This window comes from Ranitomeya variabilis, chromosome 4 (assembly GCF_051348905.1).
Source record: "Ranitomeya variabilis isolate aRanVar5 chromosome 4, aRanVar5.hap1, whole genome shotgun sequence".
In the NCBI taxonomy this organism is placed as follows: Eukaryota; Metazoa; Chordata; class Amphibia; order Anura; family Dendrobatidae; genus Ranitomeya; species Ranitomeya variabilis.
The window spans coordinates 208125815-208145504 of record NC_135235.1 but is presented as its reverse complement, the minus strand read 5'-3'; the positions used below and the strand labels follow the sequence as shown (position 1 = coordinate 208145504).

The following is a 19690-nucleotide window of genomic DNA, read 5'->3' as shown; positions in this document are numbered from 1 at the left end:
CGCCGCCGCCACTGCCCCACAGCACCAGAGGCCCCACACTGCAGAAGAGGAGCCGCCACAGCACAGCAGCCGCCGCTCCCAGCACAGAGACCCCACGCTGCAGCGCTATGATAAGGTAATGGGGGATACTCACTTTCCTGTGAGACGCCCCCTCGTCCTCATCAGGATCACTCCCCCCCCCCCCAAAAGGCACATATTCACCGGCCCTATAAGACGACATACGGTGTATAAGAAGACCCCCAACTTTTAAGAAGATTTTATTTTTTAACTGGTAAAGTTGGGGGGTCGTCTTATACGCCCAGTCGTCTTATACGCCAGAAAATACGGTATTTATTTATTTCTTTTCTTTTTTTATAGGACAGTCTAAGATGTTCCGAAGTAGCTAACTTTTTAAATAAAAACTCATCTATCTATTATTTATTATTATTTTCATTTTTTGCAGGACACTCTAAAATGTCCCAAATTTAACAACTTTTTAATAAATCGTGCAAAATTCATCATTTATTTATTTTATTCTCTTTTTTTTAATTAGACAGTCTAAAATGTCCCGAATTTAATAACCTTCTTAATAAAGCTTGCAAAACGCATCATCTATTTTCTACTTATTTTTATTGCTTGTAGGACAGTGTCTTGAATTTTAGCAACTTTTCAATAAATCTTGCAAAATTCATCATGTATTTATTTTTTTTTATTCTTTTTTTTTTTTTTTATCGGACAGTCTAAAATTTCCTGAATTTAATAACTTTTTAATAAATCTTGCAAATTTCATCATTTATTTATTAATTTTATTCTTTAATTTTTTTTTATGTAGGACAGTCTAGAATGTCCCGAATTTAATAACGTTCTTAATAAATCTTGCAAAACTCTTTAACTATTTTTCATTTATTTTTATTTTTTGTAGGACAGTCTAAAATGTCTTGAATTTAACAATTTTTCAATAAATCTGGTAAAATTCATCATTTATTTATTTATTTTATTCTTTTCATTTTTTTTTTGTAGGACAGTCTAAAATGTTCCGAATGTAATAATAGGTGTGCGCTTTTTAATAAAACTTTCAAAATTCACTACAATTTTTTTTCTTTATAGACTGGTTTATTCCTTGGCCTTTAACATGCTTTTTCCGCCATTTTTTTTTTTCAAAATATTGTAATTATAATCATCAAAAGTGACGGGCTGTCGCCATAAAATTTAGCATATTTCATAAGTCACTCCTCGGCTCAGGGGCTTCAGCATCCTGTATTCCTGATAACAGATCATTAAGGATGTGAATTGATTGAGCAAACACCCCCTCCTCACCTCCTCCTAGATAACTATGTGTACAGAGGGTGGAGAAGATAGAAAAATTAAGTGGGTGACCACACACTATTACAGTATTGACTTGCGCCCTACATTTAGCTCGCGCACCTTATCTGTTCATACGGTATATTCTATTAATGCTTAATTATAATGTAATGGCGCAATCATTGCACCAGTGACTAATCCTGGAGGTGGGGAACATGTGGCACCATGAAATACGGCACCGTCCCCAATAATGCACCAATCATGTCCACAACCAGTATAAATAGAGAAATGTCTGTTGTGTCTTTCCTGTTATCCTCATCCAAGACAAGCAGTGAAGCCTCTGAGAAATAGTCCTTCGTCTCCCGAAATGTAAGTACGGCTTCTTTATCCTTCATCTCATTTTTACTTTAAGCCAGTGAGAGAGGAGACAATATGGCCAAATCTCACCATATAGTCACCACGCACCATATATGCTGATTACAGTCACAGGTGAAACTTTCCTCACCAGAAATACTAATCACATCCGAAATTTTCATTTTACCATTTTCATTATTTCTTTTTTATCTTTTTTTTACCAAATTAATCACAGCTCTTTGTGCTTTTTTCTTTTTAGTCCTCGTCAGTTTTAGGTATTCTTGACAATATAGTCCTGTTTTTCATTGAGCCGATGTTTTTGACTAATTTATCATCTGATACTTTTTGAAATGTCTCCAAAATTTTGGCACAATTGCAGGGCACTAAACTAGCCGAACCCAAAAATATGACATTTTTTTTTTCTGCATAGAAGACTACGGTAAAATATGATATTTTATGGTTTCTTAAAAGGGTCATTCAGCATTTTACTGAAAAAAAAAAAAATAACGCAAAGAAAAATTTTTTTTTGCATTTGTATCAAATTATCAAACATTGTGCACCATATTGGTGAATTTTGGTGCAAAATAATATAAAAACAGCAAATGAAGTATAAATCAGGGTGTTTTTCAATTGGAGGAGCCTGATGGACAGGTCTGGTCCATGCTTCTCCATCAGCAGCCTAGAGGACAACATGACAATGGCTGCAATAATAAGGAGGGGAGAGAACCTGCAATATTAGTAAATGTCACAAAATTACAACCTTGTGTTAAAATAAGGTGTTATCTGAGCATGCTCGGGTGCTAACCGAGTGACTTCGTCATGCTCGAATAATATATTAGAGTCCCCGTGGCTGTTTGACAGCTCCACCGCATGCAGGGATTGCCTGTTATTAATTGAGGGGTTACCCCTTTCTTCAAAAGATTTAATGGATTTGTTCTCTGCATATTTACAGTTTTTGCATCTTTATACCCAAGAATTTTGCTTGAAATATTCCCCGATCTCTCCCTAGAATCATGCCTGTAACAATGGTGTTCAAAGCATTGATGGTTCTCGTGTTCTTCCTGCAATTATCATGTTCATCTTCACTATCTGGCAGGTAAGTGAATGCAAAACAGATTTAGGCTGGGTATAGTATTGATGTGTGTATTTGCTCAGGAAGTATTAGCATATCAGTGATGCACTATAAAGCATGGAGGATGCAGATTACTATATAGAAAATTACAGACCTTAACTGTAAAGAAAATGATTTCAATTGTGTCTTTAGCTTGGAATCAGATATGAACTTTAAAAAAAATAAAAAAGAGTATTTATAATTTTTGGTATAAAGGTTCTTGGGGTTCTGTGACCACTACTGAATATACACCTGACAATAAGTCTACATGGCGACTTTGGCTAACAAGACTCAAGGTCAAAGATTGCCGCTGCATCGCTTCATATGTTTATGCAAGTGAATGGGATTGTGTACCGCAAGGTTCTGCAAGCAAGTTGCAAAAAGCTGGGAACCATTTGAACTTTTTACAACTTGCTTGCTGGGGTATAGCATTGATTCTGCAGTTCTATGTTATACCTATAATGGGTATTTTGTGTCTGCACACAGGACCAGGAGGCACGTAGATGGTATGTTCACAAGTGAATTTAGTCGGGCCAGAGGATCAGCAGCAATCCGGAAAATTATAAATTCTGCTATAGCAGGAAAAAGGTAAGTGACAGACACACTCACTTGTGCTACGTTGTGACTGATGTGGGTGTGTGGCTAAAGGCTTTGTCCACAATGGTGTCATTGCCTCCGTTTTTTAAGGGTGCAAGACAGATATGACATTTTATCCTTTTTTTAGAGTCAATGAGACATAATAGTTGCAACTATTTTCCCTTATGCCCCCCCCCAAAAAAAACATTAAACAGTAAAAACTGATTGCATGACCCATGCATAGCAACTGCGCAGTGTCCGTTTTTCTTTTCTTCCTGGGCCAATTCATTTGAATTTTTTAGTTTAATTTGTGACTTGCATAAAAAAAAATAGAAACTAAAAATAAAAAAGGAGAAGCAGCACCCTCATTGGATAGTCTGCAATCATAGGTGGGTGATCCCAACACCATTTATAAGTTCCTTGCTCAGCTACAGGGCTCGTTCACACATCCAAATTTTCTATGTATGACTTTTCGGTTCTCGAAAAATCACGAACATGTGAAAGGCCCCATAGACTATCACAGGTAATAGTGCTATCCGTGAAAACCATGGATAGCACTCGTACAAGACAATAGAACTTGTGAATGAGCCCTAATAAGTGGTGCTAAGGTATAGGCAAAACTCTACTTTGGGCGTATTTGAACACCCAAGTCCAAAGGTTAATGTTTCTCCTTGCAGAGAGTGACATGTCAAGAGTGATATGTCATGCCAAGGTGAGGAGACTTTTATTTTCTAGGAAATATGCAAATTGCCTCTTCAAAGAGGAAGAGTCCTAGAACTCTAGTGCCACCTATAGGAAGTAGCAACCAAAAAGTCAATGTTGATCCTCTAACGAGCCTTGCCACATGACTTAGGTTAAAAGCCAAAACCAAAATCTCAATTTGTAGACACTGTGTTTCGGGGGTACTGCCCCTCATCGGTACAGAGTATGAGACCTGGTTTGGCTGTGTGAGGGGCGTCTGACCTGAATCCAAGGGGCAATGTTTGTCCATGCAGAGAGTGACATGTCAAGCTTGACATGTGTCTTCAACTTGAGATTTTGGTGTTGGCTTTTATCCTAAGTCATGTGGCCATGGCTCTTCGTTAAACAGTCGTTATTCACTTTTAGGATCACTATTTCCATTCGGTGGCACTAGAGTTGTAGTCCTCTTTCTCTCTGAAGAGACAATTTAACAAGGTAACGCTTCATCAAACTGAAGAGGCGCCTGTACTCCCCACGGTCAGAATCCATATCCAAAAAATGGCTAAAAGCGAACACAAAGAGAGTAGCGTTAAACGTTCATGTGTGATATGTCCAATTTTATTGGACAACTCATTTCTGGATACTCTCCAAAAACGGGTAGTCAAGTAAAATTGACATATGGATAGAAAATGGACGCCTCAACCCCCCCCGATCCTGAAAATAGCCCCATAGACAATAACTGGTGTATGTTCTATCTATGAAATGCGTAAAAAATGGATATCTGAATGAGATCTAACCAAAGATGATACTTTATGGAAGAGTCAGATGACCGTAAAACTCGGACGAGGATCGCAACGCAATACTCGGACCTACTGTATTGCGTGGGTCACATTGCATTGCGATCCTCGTCCGAGTTATACGGCCGTCTGACTCTTCTCTTAGAGTTTTTCATAAATCTGAATAATAGTGACTAGTCCTGCAACCTACTCAGAGATGCTTTCTCCGTAACAGCGCACCGTGTGGTTCGGCATGGCATTGCAAGCAAAATTTCCAATTTTTGCTAAGTCTTACATCATCACTCACTTATGTAATAATAGATGACAGAATCTTAGAAGATTTTGCTCTCCATAACTACTAAAGTGGAGATTCTTACTCTTTTATTCTATGGTTTTTCCAGAGCTACTATGACTTTCAGGTTATCCGGAAGTTCTAAATATCCCCTGCTGCCTTCCTTCTGTTTCTATTGCGAAGCTTTACAGCCTATTAAGGACTTATAATTTATTTACATCATTTGGTTATGCAGCTGACGACGTCTCCCTAGAGTTATAAAGGCTCTGTTTTAATTATACATATACGCCACCCACAGAAATATTTCCATATTATGTTGGTAATGGGGGCACTGCATGGGGTAGTGACTGCAGAAAGTTGCTGAATAAATGCCCCCACGTGGAATAAATGAACTCGAAACATTAAAAGCTCAAAATAATTTGCAGCAGTAAATGTCGCCTATTGACTACCATTAAATAAATGGAATACATATTTTTCATGGGCTGCCTCTATTGAATAGCATGACTAAAAATAAGTACGCTACCATATGTTGCCAAATGTAAGAACGAGGTCTTAAAAAATTCACTTGAACGTAAAGCAGTTGTCCGGTGAAAAGAAGTAATTATCACCTATCCCAAAGATAGGTGATAACTTATTGAACGGCTGATCCGCACCGATCGGCAAAATGGGGAAGCGCACATGCTCATCTGACACTCCTTTCATTACCTATGGGGCTGCCGAGTGCTACGCTTGGCTTTTTCCTGCACAATTGCACTCAAGTACCCCCAAATATGTCTAATTTTTGTTTGAGCAGTATATGGACCTGACTCACTTTTTTTTTTCTTTTTTTAATGTTCCGGAATTCGTTGATGTTTTTTTTCTCCAAATTTTTCAAAATAGCTTGCGTGTTTCAAAAATAAAAACAAAATATTCTCTATTTTTGACTATAAGACTATTTTTGCGCTTTTTAGGTTAAAAAAAGTCACATGTTCTGAATTGTAAAGTGCTGCAGAATATGTTGGCGCTCTAAAAATAAAAAAAAATAAATAAATGTTTCTCTAAAATGGCACAAAATTGAAGCAAAAATTCCAGGAGTACTGGAATTAAAAAAAAAAAAAAAAAATCGCAATTACCGGTAATGAATCATCTGAAAACATGTGGAAGCCCCAGTCCCCAACCACAATGAGGAACATAAAAAATAGATGAAATAGACTTTAAAAAAGGCAAGAAACACAAAAAAACTAGACAAGGTGCAAATGCAATAAGGAATCAGGCACATAGTCTTGATAAAATTGTCCCTTTGGGCCAGGCTTATTAACAGGGTCGCAAACTTTCTCCCAGTTCAGTTTTCGCCAGATGTCCTAGTAAATGTTCATAATAAATTAATTGTTTTCATCACAACTCGTGTCTTCCATTTTTTTCAGACACATTCAGATAAAATGCTATAAAAAGTTGAGAAGAGGTTTCATAAAAGTTGCGCTCAGCCTGGCATAAGTCTATTGATAAATCATTATTACTAGTCGATTTTTATGGAATAAATGTTTTGATGTTGCTGGAAAACTCCATCACTGATGTAACAGAAACACTGCTCTAAGGCTTCTTTTACACTTGCCGTGTTTTTGCGGGCCGTTTTTGCGGCCCCAATAGATTTGTATGGGGCTGTAAAAATTTGTCGGAGCGCCGTATGCCGTATGGCCATGAAAACAAAATCGAGCCTGCTCAATATTTTTCACGGCTTATGGACACGTCCCCCATTTAAATCAATGGGGCTGCAAAAACAATGGAAGCTTGCCCAGTGTGTTGATTTTGCAGTACACCGTGAAAACCGCATTTGCGGAACTCCTTAATTTTACTAGGAGACTGCCATGTACTTCCTGTTTATTACTTCGAAGGCCGGCAGAGACACGAGATGGACCTATTCCAAACCAGAAAAAAATGGTGATCCGAGAAGATTTTTGCGGCAATACGGCCTGCAAAAATGGGCAGCAAAAAACACGGCAAGTGTAAAAGAAGCCTAACTGGTCTAACAGAATCACTGCTCTAACGGATCTAACATAATCACGGCTCTAACTGATCTAACAGAATCACTGCTCTAAATGATCTAACGGGATCACTGCTCTAATTGATCTAACGGGATCAGTGATCTACCAGACATTGCATGAAAGTGTTAAGTGTAAAAAAATTAAAACTTCTATTACAGCACCTTTGGAAATGCAGAGTCACTTTTTATAAACTATGGACAATCGGGGCATCCAGTTCTTAGCTTTCTTTCATTTTGCTATGATCATTGTTATTTCATACATAACGCAGTTGAACATCTATTGTACCATCAGAGACGTTGAAGAGAACAGTTACCGACCGGAGTCTACAAATCTGAACCTACCGGCTGATTCTCCAGCTCTTTCCGGATTGACTTACAAAATGGCATCGGAATCAAGGTAAACAATGTCCTGTAACAATGTGAAACATAACGGGGGAGACATTAAATTCAGAAGTAAATTGTGTTTCATGGAGTCTACAACATTGTGAAGCTAGTCACTACTTACAGGCAAGCGAGGCTTGGGTAGTCAAGAGGTCCAAGATCAGGTACCAAGAGGGCTCGTCATACAAAGGGGTAAGGCAAAGGCGTAGTCATGTAACAGTCCAAAGTCAGAATTCTGGGAAGGTAGTGGAACAAGACAAAAGGGCTAAATGGTCAAAGGCAAGGTTCAAAGTCAGGCAACAAGGATCAAATACAGGAACACAGAGAACAGAGCAAGCACACAGCATTTGAGCAAAGCTACAACTGGCACTATTTGGAGACAGAGATCCAGCTAAATAACCAGGTAATCACTCGAATAGCAGACACATGGAGGAAGCCCTGGCACTCCCAAGCCCTGATTGGATGGCTGAGCTGTCACTCAACAAACTGACAGCTCAGCATGCCGCTGTCCTAGATTGGATGGCTGAACTGTCACTCACTGCTTCCAGACACACCGATAGATGTAATCGTCAGAAACATCTTGGACAACATAAGCTCAGCTCTACATCTGGAGGCTTTGTTACAATATGTGCACACTGAGACTTTTTGATGTGTTTTTGGAGCACTAACTGAGCGGAAACTCTACGTTTTTGAGGAGTTTTGTGTTTGCGAGAAGGATTTGGAGAGTTTCTGCTCAGTTTCAGCTCCAAAAACTCCTGAAATAGAACCTTCAAAACAAAGCTGAAGGAGCCACGAGACTACATTACTAGTCAATGGTTTCCATTGGGCACCACTGGTGTTTGACGTGTGACATATCTGTCCCAGCACCACAGATGTCTGCTATGATAAAATAATGAAGGCTGCAGACGATTAGTGATAACGATTGGCTGCAGTGGTCATGATATAGTGATGTCATGTTACTGCTGGGAAACACAGTGCCGATGCCACTGGTACGGTACCGGTTTTGGATTTGAGTATGTGGATTTTTTTTAATGTTATTTGGGGGATATTAGTTGATGATAAAAGCTTGTCCAATAGTGGAAAACAGCTTTAAGTCTCATTTATAGGATTGTTAAATTATTATTTTTTTTTTATTTTTTTTTTTGGGGGGGGCAGAGTTAGTAAAACAGATACCAAAAAGAGAATAGGAGACTAAAAAATATTGCCAATGCAAAGCAAAAAAAAACTATCACACTATATCACTGACTTGTCCATTGCAAGAGGGTTCATACTGTACTATACTGTAAGTTTACCTTTTGGATATTCCGGTGCAGGATTTCTGTCCGTTTTTTAATCTATTTTGCACATTAATTATGTAAATGTTTTCTTCCTGCAGCAGATTAGAAGATAAGAGTCCTAATGATGTAGCAGATGGCCAGCTGTGCTCCGCAATCTTGGATCTTCTGTACAGGGCACCATATCCATCACAGCAGCAACGCCGGATCCAGGTAACCAAACCCAACACGTTCGATTAAATTAATTTATTCCTATTATTAGATTACTGATTTTTAGTGAACATATGATGTTTTGATCTATTTTTATAGAATTTTTTTGTGGCTAGAGCACCAACTGAGAAAAAAACCTGCTGTCCTTGTGTTTCAACTCTTTATTTCTTTTTGCCGTTCAAATTACGGTTAAAATAATTTTACATATTGATAGATTGAACTTTTACGGACACAGTGATACCAAATATGCTGATTTTAATTCATTTTTTAAGGGGTAAAAAGGAGATTAAAACTTTTATTTTTTTTATATTTTTTAAACCACTTTATGCTTTTAGTCCCCTAAGGGGACTTGAGCTTGCAATTGTTTGATCACCTATACTAAGAAGAATACTGCAGTATATAACAAAAATGACATTCCCCTATGAAGTTCATCCACAGGGTGGGCTTCACAGAGGCAGTTTGGGGGCCTTCTGCAGACCACTGGTACAATAAAAATCCATTGGTTCCCTGAGACGTCACTGCGGAGGACGATGCACTGACAATTGAGCTACTTCCATGCCGTTGCCAGAAATTGAAAGTGACATTTAAATAGTTAAACAGCTGGGAACGGAGCCAACCACAGCTGATACCATTACAGTTCCATGCAATCGTTGCGACCACATGCTGTAAATTTACAAAATGTGGTCGTGTTATATACTGCACATCTTTGTTGGAAAAGCGTATATACAGTGGGCACTAGGCCACCAGACATCCTCGAGCGACTGCCTCAACTAATGCCTAGTGCAATCACACTGCTGCCCCCTATGGCTGACACTTAAAGAGCCATTCACTGGAAAGGTGACAAATGCTGTTCAACACTTTCCATCAAGTGCCATAGACAGTGGTTTTTCTGTCATTGCTCAATTGACACTGTTCAAATTTCCCCTAGCCTCGGTCCTCCAGATAAAGGTAACAGGGCTTGGCAGTTTATGGGGACCAAGTGCTTGACATTTTCCAGTAGTCCCATTGACAAGCTGAGCATGCCCACTTCTAGATGTGTCTCCTAATCTCGGAATTCCAGAGCCTTCTTCTCAGATTCGTGATTGGACCCCAAGCGGTCAACAAGTTATAAGTATAGAGGAAAAGTAAAAGTTTTGGGGATAGCTCCTTTATTGGGGTATCCTTGTGGACGCCGTAGCTTTGAGGGACTCTAGGAGGCATCTGTTGTAGAAACAAATAGAGAGGAAAATAAAAAAATATGCTTAAGCACTAACACTCAGGCAGTGGCTACCTACCTGTCTGTTGTTCCTGGCGCCGTTCAACATTGGCACGGAGCTCCTGCCAGCGATTCAGCTGCCTGTGCTGACGTCACGTCGACAGAGCAGCCATCTTTTCCTCTCCTCTCTGTAGACGAGGCGGGACTTCGTCATTGTGGTTGACATCCGGATTCCCGCTTCCTGCAGAATTCTATATAGTAACTAAGAATAACCATGCAAGCATGCAAGTGTCAGGACGAATCCGTGTGCATGCCTCAGCATTGTCGATGCTGTCACACAGGCAAAGTAATCCGGGTCATCTCTGCCCCAGGCGTATATTACTGCAAATAGTCTGCCTGTGCTGTCTCCTTTGGTGACCATCTCTCTTGCCCCGGAAAAATACCCCTTTACACAGCAAATAATGAGATTATTCTGTAACGGGTATGTCAAGGAAGCAGATAATGATATAAGACCATAATCTGGCAGGCAGCAGCCGCCCCCACCTCGTGTAGTGCGGACACGTGTCTTCTGCAGTCTGTACCATAAGCTAGTGGGATTAAGGGTAGGCATGGGGAGGGCAGGATGTTAGGATAATGATGAATGATGAACATGTGATTGGCAGACTATATTGAAGCAATTCCTGGCAGATATAGATATTTTCCTTATTCCATATTTGTTCCATATGGTGCAGTGTTAAAATAATTGTGCCGTATAGTAATCTCTGTAAACTGTCTTTTTCATTAAGATTCCAGAAAACTTTAATTTATTTATGCCACTCAGTGCCATATAGTGGACCATGTTAAATTTACCTAGAAAATAAAATATCCATATCTGTTACTGCACAGATTTTTTTTCAATCTCCTAGACCTTGGAACCCCCAACCATCTGCAGCCATTATAGAAGCTGTGGAAAAGTCTAGGGATAGTGAAGACCACCAACTGGCTTAGGGAGATTTATTGGCCAGGCAATGCTACCTGGGAAAAGGGTATTCAGATTAGTTCTGCTCTAGGAGGATGGAAGTTGGCTCTCTTGCACCACCTATTGGAGGTAGAAAAATTATAAGTCACTCTCCAAACATTGCAAAAGCTGGCTATCTCCATAGGGTAGGAGGGTGTGGTCCTTGAAGAAGGTCAACTTGGGCAGGTGTAGTCCATGAAGAAGGTCAACTTGGGTGGGTGTTGTCCTTGAAGAAGATCAACTTGGGCAGGTGTGGTCCTTGAAGAAGGTCAACTTGGGCAGGTGTGGTCCTTGAAGAAGGTCAACTTGGGCAGGTGTGGTCCTTGAAGAAGGTCAACTTGGGCAGGTGTGGTCCTTGAAGAAGATCAACTTGGGCAGGTGTGGTCCTTGAAGAAGGTCAACTTGGGCAGGCGTGGTCCTTGAAGAAGGCCAACTTGGGCAGGTGTGGTCCTTGAAGAAGGTCAACTTGGGCCGGGGTGGTCCTTGAAGAAGGTCAACTTGGACAGGCGTGGTCCTTGAAGAAAGTCAACTTGGGCGGGTGTGGTCCTTGAAGAAGGTCAACTTGGGTGGGTGTTGTCCTTGAAAAAGATCAACTTGGGCAGGTGTGGTCCTTGAAGAAGGTCAACTTGGGCGGGGGTCCTTGAAGAAGACACTCTCACAGCCCATTAGATTAGATTTACAGGACATACAGGAAAGATAGGGCCATATCTTAGGAACGGAGAGGTGCAGGAATAAAAGAAAAACGTTGGATTCAGGAAAACAGCGCCATTTACAGTGGGTAAAGAAAATACATATTTATAAGTGACAGATTGTCTTTAATTGTGTTGTAAGACCTAATCTGGTCACAAAAATGTAGGAAATTAAATTTATTGGCCCCATTCTAGTCTATCTGATTCTTCATGGTTGGATTGTAAACTTTTATAGCCAGTTTTTCTCTAAAATCAGCTCCCTATGCCTAATTTAACTTGCACACAAGTAGTAGACGCTCTAACAATGAGGTAAGAACACCCACATGACAATCCACATGCATTCTCTGAGACTAGCAGTGAATACTACTCTTTGTAGACTTGCTTTTTTTCTGCTGCATAAGCCACTATTAAAAGTATGGAAGTCATTAAGGCATATATCTCTAAATAAAAGGATACAATTATTTTTTTATTTAGATATATTAATCTATATTCATATTTCTTCTTTACAGGATTACTAAACCCTTTTCAATAATAGCTGATATAATTTATGGAAAATCTATTAGAGGCGACATACCACAATCATAGTCCACATTCATCGACATGCTCCCACGGCCAATTAAGGATTGAAAAGTTTAGATGTTTCTACCCCAGCAACGTTATGTCTCAACAATGGACACCAGCAACGCTCTGCTAAGGAGATGTGCAATAAATTGTTCATCCGCTGCCACGTATTCATGGATGGTTGGATAGGCATGGATTAAAGGGAGCGCTCAAGCTGCTGCGGAATAATAAAGAGGTTCTCCTAGCGATCATTGCTGAGCATTGTGAGAGCGACCTTCATCACCTATATCCGAAACTTTAAAAGATTCCGAATACATCAACCAATTTATTGATTTTATTCAACATATAATAAAGTGTAAAAAAAATATATAATTCTTCAAAGTGACAATCACATGGTGACCAGAGCCCTTTTAGGGAAAACCCACATGCGGTTTTATTTTTAATGATTGTTAAAGGAAGGATTGTCTCTGGAAATCAATGTCATTTGCTTCATTGCTTGGTCTATTTAAATAAAATCTAAGAATACTAAACCATGATTCTTTATTTTTCATGTGTCTATATTAGGGGTCCTCAAGTTTATTCATAAATACCCCAAACTGGATCCTAAAATGTATTCTCGACCATTCTCCTAAAAATAATTCAGACTCTTAAAACTAATCAGACCCCCAGATTACAATGATAAAATCAACAAGACAACCTCAAATTATATACCTACCACTTTTTTACCAAAACTAAAAATTAAATGAATGAAAGGATTAATGACACTATCCTCCACATCTGCCTCTTCCCGTAGCTTCAGAAATCCTATACCTTGACCTTTTTAACTGATATTTACTAACCTTTTTGTAATGTAAGCCCTATCCAATAAGAAAGTTAAAGGGAATCCTTCAGTAGGATCCACCAGCCTAAGCCATCTTTATGGGCATGTAGGTCACACGAAACTGAATAAAATGATACCATGAGATCTGCGATCCGATGTCTTATTCCAGAGAAATCCACGTTTTTCTCAATATGTAAATGAGCTGTTTAGATCTATGGGATGGACATAGATCTCCCCATGAATCTGCCCCCAGAGCTTATTTTAAATGAGAGGGGACTTACCAATGTAAGAGAGCATACTTTTAGTCATTACTGTCACGGGGAGACTAGGTGAGCGAGAGCTAATAACCCGGGCCCCTGCAATTTCCCGCAGACTAGGGAAATCCTGGCTGACCCTCTACCTGAAGTTTACACTGATGGTGTGCATGTCCAGGCCTCGAACCTCACCATGCCTCCTGTTTCAACCCTAAGCTGAAACCTCCTCCCACCACCCAGTAAAGAGGTAATTCACCAATACCCACAGTTAGCACAGACAAGGGTAAAGGAAAATATACACCACGCCGCAGTCACTCAGGAATACACTATAAATGTGTAGGGCAAAATAAATACAAATATAGGAAGGAGTAAATAAGACAAAGGAAAATACACCACCAGCAACGAATCTCCAACAACCAGCTCTCCACTCCAGCCCGAGATAACAACGCACAAGACAGAAGCTATAATCGGCGACGCCCAATGATCAGGAGAGCTATTTAAAGGCAATGGGCATGGCCCAGCTTCCAATCCGAGGATCAGGTAAATTAACCCCGGAACAGCTAGATAAAATCTAGCCGACGCCAATGAGCAAATAGTGGTCAAAAGCGGAATTACCGCTGTCTTTCGAACGACCTGGTCTGAACAGCGTCCGACATGACAATTACATGTCTCACACTGGTAACTATCTCTTTCATTTACAATAATCTCTGGAGGCAGATTCTTGGGGATATCTAGGTCCAGACATTTCATTTATAAAAATCTCTGGAGGCAGATTCTTGGGGAGATCTACGTCCGGCCCTTTAATTTACAATAATCTCTGGAGGCAGATTCTTGGGGAGATCTACGTCCGGCCCTTTCATTTACAATAATCTCTGGAGGCAGATTCTTGGGGATATCTACATCCGGCCCTTTCATTTACAATAATCTCTGGGAGGCAGATTCTTGGGGACATCTACGTCCAGCCCTTTAATTTACAATAATCTCTGGAGGCAGATTCTTGGGGAGATCTATATCCGGCCCATAGGTCTATGTCGTTTTCTCTGGAATAAGACATCGGATCGCAGAGATCAAGGTGTCATTTTATTCAGCTTCCTATGACCTACGTGCCCATATAGACATCTTAGGAGGATTGATCCTACTGACAGATTCCCTTTAAATATGTATGGAAAGAGATATAAAAAAGAAGTAAATTAATCTGCCTGAATTTTAATTTCCCAACTGCTACTGCATATTGGCTTTGCACATGAATGCATGATGACCGGGATGGAATAAATGGAGATGTAAATGAAAATGTTTATTCTGCAAAAATATGTTTTCTGGTTGTACTGTTACGTCTGTGTTATATATTGGGATAGTACGTGGGGGCACAATGTGTTATTGCGTCTCCCTTGTAACATGGCGTGAGTCTGTGTTTGCAGCTCGGCAGCATGTGTTCAGGACGTGCCCTCGCTGTATTCCACATACGGAATCCGCATCATGTCAGGAAATATTTCCAGCTGTTCTGTTTCCGTGGCAACAGAGTGGTTCCCTAGGAACCCAGCCAACTGCGGCCAGCGTAGGGCGGTATAGGAGCGTTTTGCGTACCAGCTCATTAGAAGCTGAGATTTCCCCTGGCATCATATCAATAGGAACTACACTGATGATTATCTACAATGATTCCTGGACGCACCACGAGCAAGAATGGGTAATGATGACCAGTGATAAAATGCGCAAAACAGACACAGAACTGAAATTCTGATGTACGTGAATAAAAAAAAACCCGCCTGATGTGTCACAATTTTGCAATTATTTCCATGTTTTATAGCGTGTGATCTATTTAAACATAAAGATGTCATTACAGATAATTATGTTTGCATCCGGGTCCATGCACATGGCTGCACACATAGTACCGCCATATGGCGCTTCTGGGGAATAATACTTCTATCATATAGCATGCATCATACTTAACAACATTTTCAAAGCAAAATTCTAAACTACCACCAAAAGTCCACCATTAGGCTATGTGCACACGTTGGGTTTTTGTAAAAAAAAAATTTTTACTAGCAGTTTTTGCCACAAAATCTGAAGGATTTCCTGATACCAGAACACGTTGTTTATGTTTTCTTTGCAGATTTGCTCCTCATTTAAATTTGCAGCAAGTCAATTCGTGCAGAAAATTTCACACATACTACTGAGTAGAGAAAAATCTGCAACAAAAAAGTGCAAAAAAAATTGTGTGTATTTTATGCAGCGTTTTTCCTGCCAACACATCTACTGCAAATCCACTCAATGTGTTATAACAGTTATAATAGTGGAAGTATCTGTAATCATGATGTTCTGATAGGCAGCTGCTCAGTTTGTTGCATGTTTGCAGCTGCTGAAGGAGAATACGGAGTGCCAAGACCTCTGAAGTGTAGTATTTAAGACCATCAAACCCCAGATATACACAGTGTGCCGGACTCCATGTCTTACAGCTGGTGACAGTGGGAGCATCTATAAATTATGGTGCACTCATAGACAGCAGCTCAATTTGTAGCATGTTTCCAGTTGCTGAATGAGAATGTGTAGTGCCAAGACCTCTAAAGTGTGGTATTTAAGACCATCAAACCCAAAATAAACGCAGTGTGCAGGACTCCATGTGTTACAGTCGATAACAGTGGGAGCATAGAGGTGTTCTCATAGTCAGCAGCTCAGTTTGTAGCATGTTTACAGCTGCTGAAGGAGAATGTAGAGTGCTAAGACCTCTGAAGAGTGGAAATTAAGACCATCAAACCCCAGATATACACAGGGTGCAGGACTCAATGTGTTACAGCTGGTGACAGAAGGGAGCATCCATAATTGTGGTGCACCCATAGTCAGGAGCTCAGTTTGTAAAATGTTTCCAGCTGCTGAAGGAGAATGCAGAGTTCCAAGACCTCTGAAGTGTAGTATTTAAGACCATCAAACCCCAGATATACACAGTGTGCATGACTCCATGTGTTACAGCTGGTGACAGTGGGAGCATCTATAAGTATGGTGCACTCTTAGACAGCAGCTCAGTTTGTAGCATGTTTCCAGTTGCTGAAGGAGAATGTGTAGTACCAAGACCTCTAAAGTGTGACATTTAAGAACATACAGTAATTCCAAAGATATATGCAGCGTGCAGGACTCTATGTGTTACAGTCGATGACAGTGAGAACATCTATAATTGTGGTGTTCTCATAGTCAGCAGCTCAGTTTGTAGCATGTTTACAGCTGCTGAAGGAGAATGTAGAGTGCTAAGACCTCTGAAGAGTGGAATTTAAGACCATCAAACCCCAGAAATACACAGTGTGCAGGACTCCATGTGTTACAGCCGGTGATAGTGGGATAATCTATAATTGTGGTGTACTCATAGTCAACAGCTCAGTTTGTTACATGTTTCCAGCTGCTGAAGGAGAATGCTATGACCTCTGAATTGTGACATTTAAGAACATCAAACCCCAGATACACACAGTGTGCAGGACTCCATGTGTTACAGCCGGTGACAGTAGACGCATCTATAATTGTGGTGTTCTCATAGTCAGCAGCTCAGTTTGTAACATGTTTCCTGCAGCTTCAGGAAGTTGTGGATTGTCAAGAGCTCCGAAATATGGTATCGCATGAACATGCAGGACAATGCCTCAACCCTACTTTGAATAATGAATCCAAATATACCCTAATATCAAAAGAAATGAGTCTATTACGACCTCTGGCACAGACAATGTGGGGATCCTCTATAGAAGTCCTAAGGAAATCCCGACAGAACACCGGTATATCCTGTGTGCAGTGATAAGAATAAAGATCTGTACAGATGGATGAATCATATCCCCAGGGAACCCCAGTCTGACTGCATGAAACATAGAATTGTATGTTATATATTTTGCATTCAGAAAAACTTTGCATATTTCTTCCAATAAAACACTGACATTTCCTCCATCCTACATGTTATCTCCCGCTGCTCTAAATAAAACCTCCGCACTCATGGCGGCATTATTATTTATAGTACCGCAGCATTGCTGTCAATGCCAGCTCGTGTTATATGTGCCTGCCCAGCTGGCGATGATGGGCACTTTAAAGTCACACTCAAGAGATTATCTATCCTCAATGCAAACACAAATTCCAGTATGGTGGGACCATGGGCACATTCAGCGTCGGACTGGAGCACCTTGGGCCCACCAGAGAAAATCATTATTGGGGCCCACTATGTAGCTACATAGAAATAAATAGAAGACCACCAATTGTGGGTTAAAACACACTAATATCAGGGTATAATATAAGGTAGTACACATCTTAATTATGTAGCAGGGGTTGGGGTAGCCCCCTCACAGAATATAAAGTAGCCCCCCTCATAGAATATAAAGTAGCCAACTCATAGAATATAAAATAGCCCCCTCATAGGGTACAATGCAGCCCCCTCATAGTATATAAAGTAGCCCCCTCATATTGTATAATGTAGCCCCATCATATAATATAATGCAACCCCCCATAGAATATAACGTACCTCCCATAGAATATAATGCAACCCCCTCATAAGGTATAATGCAGCCCTCATAGAATATAATGTAGCCCCCTCAAAGGGTATAATGCAGCCCCTTCATATAGTATAATACAGCCCCCCAGAATATAATGTAGCCCCCTCAGAGTATAATGCAGCCCCTCCATATAATATAATGCAACCCCCCTCATATAGATATATCTCAAGGCACGGTGCATACAATAATTATACTTAAAAGAAAAATATTTTATACATATCTAAATCTATAGCCACTGATGTGCACCAATGGAAAAATAGAATGGACATTCGGAACCATATAGAACAAAAAACGAAGAAAAACCGAAACAAAGTCCAAAATATGAATTATAAATTTTATTAAAATATATATAATATGATATAACAGTGGGAAAAATACCATAAAAGGAACATCACCAGGGACAAATAGTGAAATTAAATAAAACACCTAATGTGATAATTTATATATAAATAAATCTATACCCATGGGCAGGAAATTACATATAGCAGCCAGGAGAATAAATAAATAAATAAACTTTAAAAAAATATATGAATATATATATATATGTGACTCAAAAAAGAATCTAAATTTGGAGATTTTAGTGGCAAATAATAATGCTGGATCTAAGAATTATAAATTATATAATAATCATAGTGATATGGTCATAGTGACCGTGAAGATGAATTATCCAACAGAGGACGAATATATACAAAAGGAGGAAGCCACCTAATATTACCTGCTGCGTGAGCCAAATGGGGTAGAGGTCCCTGGGATGTGCCGAGCCCCAACGCGCGTTTCGGCGTCTGCCTTCGTCTGACGAAGGCAGACGCCGAAACGCGCGTCGGGGCTCGGCACATCCCAGGGACCTCTACCCCATTTGGCTCACGCAGCAGGTAATATTAGGTGGCTTCCTCCTTTTGTATATATTCGTCCTCTGTTGGATAATTCATCTTCACGGTCACTATGACCATATCACCATGATTATTATATAATTTATAATTCTTAGATCCAGCATTATTATTTGCCACTAAAATCTCCAAATTTAGATTCTTTTTTGAGTCACATATATATATATATTCATATATTTTTTTAAAGTTTATTTATTTATTTATTCTCCTGGCTGCTATATGTAATTTCCTGCCCATGGGTATAGATTTATTTATATATAAATTATCACATTAGGTGTTTTATTTAATTTCACTATTTGTCCCTGGTGATGTTCCTTTTATGGTATTTTTCCCACTGTTATATCATATTATATATATTTTAATAAAATTTATAATTCATATTTTGGACTTTGTTTCGGTTTTTCTTCGTTTTTTGTTAACCCCCCTCATATAGTATAATGCAGCCCCCCACAGAATATAATGTAGCCCCCTCAGAGTATCATGCTTCCCCCCTCTTAGAATATAATGCTGCCCCCTTCGTAGGGTATAATGCAGCTCCCCCATAGGGTATAATGCAGCCCACCCTCATAGAGTATAATGCAGCCCCCTCATAGGGTATAATGCAGCTCCCCCATAGAGTATAATGCAGCTCCTCCATAGGATATAATGTAGCTCCCCTATAAGGAATAATGCTGCCCCCTCCATAGGGTATAATGCAGCTTCCCCCATAGGGAATAATGCTGCCCCCCTAGGGTATAATGTATTCCCCCCCATAAGGAATAATGCTTCCCCCTCATAGGGAATAATGCTGCTCCCTCATAGGGTATACAGCTGCCCCCAT

General features: G+C 39.8%; 1 protein-coding gene and 1 long non-coding RNA gene across 4 annotated transcripts; one reads left to right on the top strand and one right to left on the bottom strand.

Moving 5' to 3' along the window:
* The first annotated feature begins 1149 nt into the window (after nt 1-1149).
* Nucleotides 1150-12928, top strand: LOC143770294 (uncharacterized). Of its 3 annotated transcripts, none has more exons than XM_077259787.1 (6): nt 1150-1650; nt 2645-2731; nt 3233-3334; nt 7384-7488; nt 8851-8959; nt 12347-12928. In XM_077259787.1, the coding sequence occupies exons 2-6, from the start codon at nt 2649-2651 to the stop codon at nt 12353-12355; spliced, it is 408 nt and encodes a 135-aa protein (XP_077115902.1). In that variant the 5' UTR covers nt 1150-1650; nt 2645-2648; the 3' UTR covers nt 12356-12928. The 3 variants fall into 3 exon arrangements, with proteins under 3 accessions (XP_077115902.1, XP_077115901.1, XP_077115900.1); XM_077259786.1 differs by having other exon boundaries at nt 1387-1650; nt 2588-2731; nt 8848-8959; XM_077259785.1 differs by having other exon boundaries at nt 1400-1650; nt 8848-8959.
* LOC143770295 (uncharacterized) lies at nt 7388-10721 on the bottom strand. The gene is made up of 4 exons (XR_013214592.1): nt 10231-10721; nt 8765-10156; nt 7597-7707; nt 7388-7500 (listed from the first exon to the last, which is right to left on the bottom strand). It is a non-coding gene; the product is annotated as an uncharacterized LOC143770295 (long non-coding RNA).
* Nucleotides 12929-19690: the final 6762 nt, after the last annotated feature.

Excerpts from the sequence above, each read along its gene's own strand:
- LOC143770294 (XM_077259786.1), top strand. The coding sequence starts at position 2,649 with ATGCCTGTAACAATGGTGTTCAAAGCATTGATGGTTCTCGTGTTCTTC. Across the intron at positions 2,732-3,232 it reads TCATCTTCACTATCTGGCAG|GACCAGGAGGCACGTAGATG; the intron begins GTAAGTGAATGC and ends GTCTGCACACAG. Across the intron at positions 7,489-8,847 it reads AAAATGGCATCGGAATCAAG|CAGATTAGAAGATAAGAGTC; the intron begins GTAAACAATGTC and ends TTCTTCCTGCAG.